This window comes from Lepidochelys kempii, chromosome 2, assembly GCF_965140285.1.
Source record: "Lepidochelys kempii isolate rLepKem1 chromosome 2, rLepKem1.hap1, whole genome shotgun sequence".
NCBI lineage: Eukaryota > Metazoa > Chordata > Testudines > Cheloniidae > Lepidochelys > Lepidochelys kempii.
This window is the reverse complement of record NC_136381.1, coordinates 97,255,173-97,267,797: the sequence shown is the minus strand read 5'-3', so window position 1 is coordinate 97,267,797 and position 12,625 is coordinate 97,255,173. Positions and strand designations below refer to the sequence as shown.

The window sequence follows — 12,625 nt, the reverse complement described above, 5'->3', positions numbered from 1 at the left end:
ACTTCTTTCCAGTTCTAATATAACTTTTCTTAAATGGGGTGACCAGAACGGCACACAGTGTTCAAGATGTGGGTGTACCATGGGTTTACATAGTGGTTTTATAATATTTTCTGTCTTATTATCTATCAATGGTTCCTAACATTCTGTTAGCATTTTGACTGTCAGTGCACACTGAGCAGATGTTTTCAGAGAACTATCCACAATGACTCCAAGATCTCTTTCTTGAGTGGTAACAGCTAATTTAGACCCCATCATTTTGTATGTATAGTCAGGCTTATGTTTTCCAGTGTGCATTACTTTGCATTTATCAACATTGAACTTCATCTGCGACTTTATTGCAAAGTCACCCAGTTTTGTGAAATCCCTTTTAACTCTTTTCAGTCAGCCCTGGACTTAACTATATTGAGTAATTTTGTATTATCTGAAAACTTTGCCACCTCACAGTTTGCCCCTTTTTCTAGATCATCTATGAATATGTTGAACAGCTCTGGTTCCAGTACAGATCTCTGGGGAGATCCTGCTGTTTACCGCTCTCCTTTCTAAAAACTGACCATTTATTTCTACCCTTTGTTTCCTATCTTTTAACCAGTTATGTGTTCCATGACTGCCTACTTTGCTTAAGAGCCTTTGGTGAGGGACATTGTCAAAGGCTTTCTGAAGGTCCAAGTATACTATATCCACTGGATTACCCTTCTCCACATGTTTGTTGACATCCTCAAAGAATTCTGATACATTGGTGAGGCATGATTTCCCTTTACAAAAGCCATGTTGACTCTTCCCCAACATATCGTGTGCTTCTATGTATGTGAAAATACTTTTCTTTACTATAGTTTCTACCAGTTTGCCTGGTCCTGAAGTTAGGCTCACCAGCTTGTAATTGTCAGGATCATTCCTGGAGCTTTTTTTAAAGATAGGCATTACATTAGCCCTCCCTCCAGTCATCTGGAACACAGGTTAATTTAAGCAATCAGTTACATACCACAGTTAATAGTTCTGCAATCTAATATTTGAGTTCCTTTAGAACTCTTGGATGAATATCATTTGGGCCTCCTCATACTCTATCTTATTAGGAAAAGGAGATGCAAGAAAAGCTCTCTGCAGAACACACTATGAAACGGATCCAGATGCCAGACACTCTTTAGGTACTTATAAGTTACATTGTACAGTGTTTTATTCAAATTCCATTGCCAAATTGACTGATGCATGGTGATTCTGGAAGTAATTTTCACCATTAGTTTATCAAAAAATAACTAAAAAAAATTGTATTGCAAATCTCAGGAGTTCCTCTATAGTTGGTGACAGTTGATAAATTGAAATGAAGGGAAAACAACCAATGCAAATGATAAGCATGAATTCTGATCAATGTGAGGGAAACTAATGAACATGTCATTTCATTTTTAAAGCTACTTGCCTTGTAAACTGTAGATTTCTCCAACGCTGTTCTGTCGGGTGATGTGATGCCAGTATGCGCTACGGGGAAGTGAGATTGACTTGGATAATGTCATTGGTTCACTCAGACTGGTCTGGAGCTAAAAGACAAAGCAAACATAAGTGGCAAATCATTCACCAACCCATTTGACATGTACATTTCAGTGTTTAAAACTAGAAAAGAGCCATCATTAAAATGTACATTTTACTGAATCATCACAGTTTGTATGTTATGATTTACCTTCTGTGAAGAGCATCAATACTAGAAATGGGTTGCTAGTATTCAGGGGGAAAAATCATAGGTATTCCTAAATAATGGGGTTTACTAGATCATTTTTTTCCTGCTTCTGCCCCTACTTTCCTACAGCTGTTCATGTGGTCATGTTTGTAATGTTTTGGTCTAATGTCAGTTGTTGCAGTTAGTGTGCAAGTGATTGGGTGGTGTTGGTGGCCTGTGATATATAGGATGTCAGACTAGATGATCTGGTGGTCCCTTCTGGCCTTAAACGCTATGATTCTATGCGTTTGTCATTTTCCTTCCTGAGTATCATACTTAATGCAACCACTTTTGTGTTTATTGGCTGAGCTAAGATGTCAGTATCAGAAGTACCTTCTTCTGGAGGCAGTAGTTCAAAGAAAGAGCTACAGTTGTTTTGTTAGTGAGTGCCAATATACACCGCTGTGTAGTAGTCATTTTGATTCCAGATGTCTCTATTTGAAACTACTTTAGCAATTCCTTTCTTGGGGATTGTAATCAAAACTGGTCAAATTTATTTTAGCTAATCCCTTTTCCTCCCAGACATCTAATTTATTTCCCTATAAGATCATTCTAACTTAAAGATTCCAGTCAAAAACTTGAGAACTTAAAATTAATAAAAGTTTATAAAGTCCTTACCTGGAAATTAACATAGCAGTAAATGATCTGACAATTACTCTTTGTTTGTACAGTTGCCTAGCACAAGGCAGCCCTGATCTTGACTAGGCAGCAAGGTACTACTGTGATAAGTGATAAATAATAACAACAAAAGCCTTAAAAATGCAGCCTATTATGGAATAGGAAATTTGTTACCCACCCACATAGAAACAAAATTCTAGTCTGAAAGCAACATTCCAAATTCGTTATTGATTCATGCCAAGTGCTACCCAATTCCAATCAATGGAATCAACTTTGAATCTGGCCCATTCTCCCAGAGATGCACCCAGGGATTTAACTAAAAGTGACTTTCTAAAGACACACAGAGGTAAGTAATGGACAAGTTGAGTCACAGATCAGATAAATAATACACAAGTTCATTGAAACCTTAAGATTAAAAAATGCCCCTAAAACAAAAAAGGCAAGAACCACTATTATACCCAAAAGCACAGTTCTGAGAGCAACAGCAGGTCATCTTTTTCTCAGGATCTGTAATTTAATAAGTAAAACATCTTCTGATATTAAGCATTAAGCAGGCAGATGTGTCACCAGTATTCATATTACTATAGTATGAACTGAACTAGATATCCTTTCAGATGGTTAATACCAAAGAGAATGCAATTCATATTTTATGGAAATATCACCTTCAAGGAAAGAGCACTTTAAAACACATCACCAGTTTTTCATTTAAGGCCTATGCTTAAAACATAAACATGGATCTTTAATTGGTGACAGTAATGCCAATTAATAGCATTAATGAGTCTATAAAGCTAATCTCATTAATTGGCATGCTCTCATTAACCACAGTCCTGGCTTCCCCTCGTCTTTTTATTTTAAAGAGAACTTTCTGGCCTAATATAAGAGCTAGTCAATGATAGAGTGGATATTTTTAGACACTCATTTTTGCACAATATTATTGCAATGATAAAACAGACTGGGAGAAGCTATTAACCGATAGATAAATGGTTACTTTTGAGAAACTTGTTATGTACCAGATTAGGAGTATCTCCAAAGGAAAAATTTGGAACTAGTTTGAGAGGGGAAAAAAGCTATACCTGTATATTATTTTTGATTTATATATAATCATTTATATATGAATCTTCATAACACAATATAATGTTTAAGGAGGACTGTAGCGGGGTGGTCACCCGCTCCAGCCCTGAAAGGGTTAAAGCCAGCCCTGGGAGAGGGCTAGGGTTGTGAGCAACGGCTAGGCTGATTGGGGGAAGCAGCCACAGCTGGGCCACGCCCAGATCAGGCCACACCTGGCCCTGTTATAAGGCCTCAGGGTCAGGACTCTCCCTCTAGCTTCAGAGTTTGGGAGCTGAGAGTGCAGGCAACTGAGCAGGGCTGGGGAAAGGCAAGAGGAGCAGGGGAGCTCCTGCCTGGCAACTCCCCAGAGGCTACAGCCCCGGCGCTAGTCAAAGGCAGCAGGTCCATACCCACCTTTGCCAACAATGAATGGGTTATACACTGCAGTCCGCCCCAGTGAGCGGGGGCTAGATGGTGACTGGCAATAGCCATAGACTGAGGAGAGGTGGGGATAGAGGGTTGGGGGTTCCCCGGGGTGGGGAGACCCAGAGCTGTGGGGTTACTGCAGGGGGCAGAATCCTCCTGTAGAGGGGCACCGGGGTCCAGGAGGGACACGGGGGCCAGTGGCCGGTGAGACACCGGCCTGCAGAGGGCGCTCTGGGGTGGCAGAGCTAATTTCCAGGACGGCTGACAGGAGGCACAGCACCGATGAGTCATTGTCTCACTACAAGGACCCAGGAGTCAAATTTACCAGGAGAGAAGGTACAACACTGTGACTTAACGGTACAAACACACACCTCAGAATAAGACTACTCAGGCTTCTGAAACAGTCCATACTGTCATGATCAGAGGCTTAACACACATACTAATACTAACATAGTCACTCCAGCGCTAGTGAATTCATAACTATCTTTCATGTAGCTCTTTCCACAGACTCTTCCAATCTTCCAAAACCATTTTGCTTTGAGTATCATACAATTCCATACAATCCATCCTTTAAATTACATTATAAAAAATGAAAAAAAAATAATAAATGGTTTAACAGTCAATATTTTCAGTTAACTTATTATTGGCAAATCTCCTGTGGTTCTTATTCCCTTCATCTGTAATTGCTGAGTATGCCCATCTTGTGCAAAATAAAAAATAAAATACATTCTTGCATTAGATTTCTGAATAGAACTGCATTCAGAACAAATAAACAAGGTAGAGTGACTTAATAATGTCAGAGGAAGAGCAATACAGTTACACACACACACACACACAGGGAAGTTAATATCAAAATATGCCCAAATTTTCTGCCTGGATAACTGGATGTGTCCAAAGAAAAGACAGAAATTAGGGCTTACAAATAGGACAGAGAATTGGACAGCAGCTTTATGTGGAAAGGCAGACAAATAATCTGTTTTTCTCTTCTCCTTCATTCCTTCTTCCTCTAAGCATTGATCCCTTCAAATTCCTTAACCAATTTAATCAGTTCCTATACCCCTACATTGACATAGTTACATTAGTGCAATTTTTATGTACCCAACGTCCAAGTTTCCTTTAAGAGTATTTTACCAGTCTAGTATCTACTAAGCCCTATTTACTACCTACAGAGTAAATCAACACTAATCAATACCCCCTTTAATAGGTTGTTGCAGGTGCCCTGTTTCTAGAAACAGTATAATGGGCTTGATTCTCCTCTTGCTTTCAACAATGTAGCACCATTAACTTTCCATCATTGGCAGACAGGCAGAGTCATGTCTACTGTTTTCAGTGATGTTAAAGTCTACAAGGTCCATAATGGCAGAAACAGTATAGATGCGTTCAAAAGATTTGCTCTGAGAAATAAACTAGCCTTAATATTAAATAACTAGTTATATGTTCCTATTAAAGCAGGGGTGGGCAACATTTTTGGCCTGAGGGCCACATCTGGGTATGGAAATTGTATGGCGGGCCATGAATGCTCATGAAATTGGGGGTTGGGGTGTGGGAGGGGGTAAGGACTTCAGCTGGGGATGTGGGTTCTGGAGTGGGGCTGGGGATGAGGGATTAGGGGTGCAGGTGGGTGCTCCGGCCTGGGACCAAGGGGTTCGGAGGTTGGGAGGGGGATCAGGACTGGGGCAGGGGGTTGGGGCATGGGAGGAGGTTGGGGTGCAGGCTCCAGGTGGCATTTACCTCAAGTAGCTCCTGGAAGCAGCAGCATGTCCCCCCTCTGGCTCCTACGTAGAGGCGCAGCCAGGAGACTCGATGTGTGCTGCCCCGTCCCCAGTCACCGTCCCTGCAGCCTCATTGGCCGTGGTTGCTAGCCAATAGGAGCTGTGGGGGCAGTGTGTGAAGCCCCCTGGCTGCCCCTACATGTAGGAGGGACATGCTGCTGCTTCTGGGAGCCGCGCAGAGACCTGGCATGCACGGAGCGGGGCAAGCCCCCAACCCTACTCCCTGGCTGGAGCTCGAGGGCTGGATTAAAACATCTGATGGGCCGGATGTGGCCCCCCCGGGCCGTAGTTTTCCTGCCCCTGTATTAAAGGAAGATATGACCAGTAACAGAAGCAGTGGGATAATCACAACAGTATTATTGTTTCCATTTAACAGCCCTAAAAGTGAAAAATATCATGAATGATTTTGCTATAAAGACTTTTCAGATTCACTGAGATGTTGAGGACTGCAAATACATAGTCCAGACCTTCTTTCCCCATGATCTGAGGAAAGAAATGCTTATTGTGATTAGAGACTGGAGGCAAGAGAGTAGAAATGGGAAGCATAAATACATAAATCTAGATCAGAATGACCCACATTTCTTAGATTTAAAGCAGCCAACAAAAATATCACTGACACATTTGAAAGACTTTTCTTAAACTGGCATGGAGTAGTCCATTGCTCTTGTTTTCTCCAGATACTTGACATGTCCCTTGATTTCGACCTCTGGGATTGTGGACACAGTTGGTTATCCATAATGAATAAATCTAAAGTAACATCAATTCCATCTACAACCAATGACTTCTTTACAATTTCGAAGGGACTGTGATGGATGGAAATGGAAACTCTTTTCACTGTAAGCCATCTTCAAAAATGTTAATAGTGTATCTTTTTGAAATAAGGCATAAGGGCTAGATTTTCCACTGATGCCCATGGGAGAGCTCTACTGACTTCAGTGGTGTTACTCCCTCTGATGCCATTGAATTTGGTTCTAAGAATGTAACCTGTTAAACATGTTATAACTCTGAGCTTTGATGTATAGCATGTGATTCTCTCATTTTCCTCTGACTTTTCTAAAGAAAAGTTAAAGCTTTGAAGGCACTAAAGAACAAAGTCTTTTCTTTATTCAAGAGCATGTAAACATGAGCAGCAGCATTAAAGAGTGTCCCATCCTTTCAGTTTTTGGGGTTGCTCCAAAGTTGGCCAATAAAAACAGTTTTTTGTGTGTTTTGGACATTGGTCCACAAGGAGTTGGACTGAGGCCACTGACTGATCTCACATTCTCACCAGACCTGCTCTGGTTAATCAAGTGTCACCAGAGACAATTTCATACTGGATTCAAGCCCCCCCACCAATACAAAAAAAAACAACCTTTCACTGAACTGAATAATCTAATTGTAAATATATATTAAAAATAGCTAGTGATAGTCTTAGTTCATATTTCCGCTCTATTTTTTTTTAACTGGAACAAGAAGTTTAGACAGAACATCATCTTTTGACTCTAGCAAGAAGAAAAGAGTGATTCCAAAATGGATTAATACTGTGTGAACAGGACACCAAAGCATAACAGCATTTGTCAAATTAATGTTACCAATGGAGATGTGTGAGGCCAAATAGCTATTTTAATTCAGACAGACAGAGGAGGTTTTCAACAGGCCCAGCAGCAGAAACATAGTATATTCCTCCCTCCCCCCACACCTTGTTAAAGCCTATATAGAGTTCCCTCTTTCTAGCCCTAAGGGTGCTTCTGTTCTGTGAAGAACTTGGAGAGGAAGAAAGAGGGGGTAGAATTTTTTATTTGTACAATGTCTGTAACCTGGTGGTGGCAGCAAAGCCCAGATTAACTTCACTGGCATGCACAATATATGATAACAACAACAATAAGGTACTCCCAGATAAATGAGAGATCACTTCTAGCATAATCCCATTATAGCATGCTATAAATCACTCTACAAATTCACATACCAAAGGAATTTTAAGATGACACATAAAACTAGTGTAGTGCTACTATGGGGGTCCAAAAGACTATAAAACTGGACTGCCCTGAAACCAGAACAATTCATTCTAAACCAGGATTTATGGGTCACACAATATCTCTGAGGAAGCAGGAGATGAGTAATAAACTAGACCATAACACTTATCAACATGAATGTAAGCAATAGGCAAGATTACATTCAGATAATGAGCATTTCATTTTTTAAAAATGTTATAATTTTGTGAAGAAGAAACCCAAATATAGTTGCTTCCCAGTGTATAGATTATATTCTCTCCTGATAAGGAAAAACACAGATTTTGGTTTATCAATTTGTAAAAAAAATTTTTATTAAAGAGAAAATCTGAAGAAGTGCTGAGCAGCTCCCATGGTCATTAGGCAGAGGTATGCATGAGTGATCTGCAGTGATCAGCATCAATCAAGGTTTACTGAGTATGAAGATATTTACATAGTTGCTTGGCTGAATTATCACTGTTTTATGCCTGCTATTTCAGTCTTCCCAACCAGTGAGGCAAGCACACTGACCTGAGACTAGTCTAGCACAGGGCACAGTCCTCAGGCCAAAGGGAAAAAGCAGTGGAAGTGGAAAAGGTTGCATGGCTCTGTATCTGCTCCTCGCTGCACTGCAAATATGCTCTTGCAACTAGGGGCAAAACAGCAGATAGCTCTTTGAAAATTGCCAGGCTTCCACCATCCCTTCTCCTGCCGTGGCCTCTATTACAGTCAACTAAGGAGTAGCTCACATATACAGGATGGGGCTACATTATGGTTGCCAACCCTCCAGGATTGCCCTGGAGTCTCCAGGAATTAAAGATTAATCTTTAATTAAAGATTATGTAATGTGATGAAACCTCCAGGAATACATCCAACCAAAATTGGCAACCCTACCTGCACCCCAAACTCCTCATCCCCAGACCCATCCCAGAGCCCTCACCCCTTCCTGCACCCCAACCCTCTGCCCCAGCCTGTTGAAAATGAGCAACTGAGTGAGGGTGGGGGAGAGGGAGAAGGTGAGCCTCAGAGAAGGGGTGGGGCAGAGGCCAGGGCCTAAGAGAAGAAGTGTTCGGTTTTCTGCTATTAGAAAGTCGGCAATCCTAGACTACAGGCTCAGGCTCATAGGCCCAAACTCTGCTTCTACAGTTCATGCTAGCAGTGAGATGAGATTAACAGAATAGAACAGGTGTATGATGACACCAACCAAACAGGTACTACTTATTACTTAATACTACATAAAGGAGAAATAAAAATGAGCAAAATAAAATTAGGCCTAATCTTATGTAGTAAGATACTACATACATATGTAGTAATCTTCTCTGGCTGTGGACAATATTGTATATAAATAAAGAAGCACTAATGAATAATCAGCTGGAAAGTGAATCAATGACTGGGGATTGACTATTAATTTTTATCTCCTTGGCTATACTATAAAGAAAGGATTATGGCATCTCACTCCCTCTCTGGCAGGATATTTAACTAGCAGTATTTCCAGTGAGAGATGCCCAGAATAGATCACATCATAATCTGAAACATGAAGGACTAATGTAATAGTTTGTACAGAATATGAGGACTATTCTGTTAATAAAGTATATATATTCACTCATATTTCAACATCTCTTCTCACACTCAGCTTTTCTTTCTTTGCTCCAATTGAAATAAATGGGAATTACGCTAATCATTGCAATGACTGAAGCTTGTACCTTTACGTTTTACCGAGACTTGAACCACTGTAAAATATGCTTTGAACACTTTGCAATAGTCACAACACACTTACTAAAAACACAAATACTGAATACTTGGCTCCAGTGTGGGCAGGGCCCAGGGTATTAAAGCTCTTGATAGTAAGGAACCTTTCCAAGGAATGAAGTCAGCCTGCTAGAAAGTCAGCTCCCATAGCTACTAGCAGAATAAACAACTGCAAAATGTACCCTGCTGTGAAACAATATAAAAATCACTGATATGTGGAAGTAACTGATACAGTAAACACATTTCTATGACACAGAATTTACTAGCTGGAGAGCACTAATCAGTGCACAGACAGTATTAATAGATATTGGCTTCTGTTAAGGTGGAGATTAAAAATTATTGACCTAAGAGATATATATTGAGAGTGAGACTGTTCTCTCTGCCTCCATGAGCAGAGGGGAATCCCAATCTAATGGATACAGCTGTTGGATGGGAGGGGGAAGTGTCAGCTGGCTCCAAAAAAGAGCAGTGGTTGAGAGACCCGTCTTAGATTTAAGGCTACTCAACAGCTTAGTGAAGACACAAAAATTCAAAATGGTGACACTTGTAGCAATAATTCCATCACTGAACCAAAGGAATTGTTCTCAGCCCTCAGCCTTCAGGATGCATATTTCCATATAACAATCCACCTATCCCATAAAAGATACCTATGTTTTACTGTCTGTCAGAACCATTTTCAGTAAAGGGTTCTCCCTTTTGGCCAATCATCTCTCCCAAATGTCTTTTCAAAGGTCATGTCAGTAGTAGTGACACACCTCCGCAGAAAAGGAATTCTGGTGTTCCCTTACCTAGACGATTGGCTTCTAAAAAGGTCGTATTCTGGTCCTCCTTTAGAAATCCTGAGAGCTGAAGCCAGGAGGCCCTCCTCATAACTAATGCCATAGAAATTGAAATCAACAGGAGTATCAGTGGCACTGAGAGAAGCCTGCAGAGAAATTCTGGTAAGCAGTTGGCTTTCTGCAATATTTGCCTGAAATTACTCTGTGTTCTGTTGGTAAATGTACAATAAAGGAGTTCAGTTGGTACAATTTGTTTGGTTGTACTTCTCCATTAATGCCTGGTAGATAGCAATTCCAAATTGTAAAGTAGCTGTGGAATATGATTTTCTACAACACAGGTCGAGGGGCTTGTGATTTCTATCAGAGGGCATAGATTTTGTGTGATACTGCCTTCCATATTCAATAACTGCCTTGACCATCAAGGAGTTAGGAGAGAGATGAGAAAATAAGATTTCTGAGTCCTTTGAGGGGACATATTTTTTGTCCATGCTCTTGAATGTGTGTGGAATTGAGGCCAGGGTGTACCAGATAATTTTTGCAGGATCCAGGAGTGCCTCATTAACAGGCAAGGCAATGCAGGCAGATGAAGCTGTGTGGAGGATGTCAAGCAGCTTATGATGAGGTTCTTTAACCTCCTCAAGCTAAGAATCCACAACCTTCTTGATAAGGTCCTGGAAATATTTAAATTGTCAGACAGGGATGGTTGAGGTGGCATGATCTCTTCATCCGGGGATGAAGAAGAAATATCAGCTGGTGGAGAGAGCTCTTTGTCAGCCCTAGCTTCCTGTTTCTCAAAGGTTTCTTCCTAAGGTTCTGGTCTCCTGGAGAGGGATGGTGAGGAAAGTTGTCTATCTCGGTGACAGATGTTGCTTGAGGACCTAGAGAATTGCTGATGATAAGCCACCCAGGGTCCCAGTATGACCAACTGGATGATGCATATGGCATGGGTGGAGGCATCCATGAGTGCTCATACCAGCAAGATGGTGGTTATGGATGTGTCTCATGAGATCAACTGCCTTAGAGATCTCTGGAAAAGAGCCTCTATAGGGATAGAGTGGAGAGCCATGGACAGATATTTGAGACACCAAGGCAAGATCTGTTTCAGAGTCCTCCTCCTCCAAGTCACTTTGAAGTGCTGGAGTAGCAGAAGACATTTGATATACAACCGTTGGTACTGGATGTGTGTCTGTGGATCTGGAGGTCCTCAGTACTGAGAACAGATCGGAGATGAGCAATGGGGAGTCAGGAGTCTCAGACACAGCCAGCTCTCAGGGAAAACTGAACTCCTGTGGTACCAAGAATGTTGTCGGTACCATGTCCATGGCTTGAGCTGAAGTAATGGTAGCTGAGGGAGTTGATAGTACTGAGAGTCTTGAGTGCTCGAAGGGGAGTCCATATGGAGTCCCAATGGTCCTTTTTTGGTACCGATTATGGAGAGGTAGAGCTCTTCTTCCTGCCCGTTGATACCAATGGTCTATGGAAGCCCGACTTTTTGGAGTCTCTAGGCTTAACTGAGTCCTCAATACCTGAGGAACCAGCACCCTCGTTGGGTAGAGACTGATGGAAGCCAAAGTGGCTAGAGTCATTCGCAACCTCAACTTCTTGGATGTAGGTTCCCTAGAGAACTCGGGGCATGAACTTCGGAAGTCTTATGAGAGGAATCTTGTGTCTTCCTCTTGGATTCCCTCGAGGAGTGCAGCTTGGAAATGGCACAGGTAGCTGACTTACTTGGAGACAGGCATACAGGGGGTCCCCTGGTCTGGGTTAGAGGCTGGGCACAGTGAGCTCTCCATCATGAGGAGCCAAAGTTTGATCTCCCTGTTTTTTCTGGCTCTAGATTGTACGGTTAGACAGAAGTTGCACTTTTGGAAAATATGAGATTCCCTAAGGCAGTGGATGCAGTGGGAGTGCCATCACTCACCGGGATTGCCTCAAGGCACAATAGGCAACATTTGAAATAAGGAGAACTCAGCATGCCTTTCCAGTAAAGCAAAATCTCCCAGGAGGGGAGAAACTATGTAAAAGCTATGTATAAGAAGGATTTTTTTAAACTACTACAACTAAAACTACTAACTACTACTAAGAACAACTGTAATAAACTAACTACTAAAAGAGCTAAGGGGACACAGTTGAGGTAAACTCAATGCAGACGACTGTTAAGGCTTAATCTCTGGCTGAGGCCACTAAGAAGGAACTGAAGGCAGCTCATCTATGCAGTGCTATATAACACTGAGTAACACCCATATACGAGCCAAACGAACACAGCTATGAGAGATCTCCTCTAAAGGCACAGGGGTGCACCTACAGTGGAGCACCCATAGGGATACTACTTGAAGAAGACTATAAATTAGCTGACTCATCACATGAGTCCTTTCAGCCATTTGTGACCCAGAATTTTCCTGATGAAGGAACAATTTTTATTTTAAGACTTAGCATTTAAGTGGTAGATTTTTATCTTATTAGTTTTTTTTTTTTATGTACACTGGAGAAATCTGTCAGACTGCCCTTACACACAGTGTTCACTCTGAGAAGAGGAAAGTGAATTCAGTTAAGCTGAAG

At 41.4% G+C, this 12,625-nt stretch overlaps 1 protein-coding gene across 3 annotated transcripts in view; it reads right to left on the bottom strand.

Moving 5' to 3' along the window:
• The window catches only part of DOK6 (docking protein 6), a 438,959-nt gene that overhangs the window by 85,533 nt on the left and 340,801 nt on the right, over positions 1–12,625 (bottom strand). For all 3 annotated transcript variants that reach the window (XM_073331713.2, XM_073331712.2, XM_073331714.2), the window contains one exon: positions 1,412–1,529. In XM_073331713.2, the coding sequence (XP_073187814.1) occupies positions 1,412–1,529 (118 nt within the window). The remainder of the gene's footprint in view (positions 1–1,411; positions 1,530–12,625) is intronic.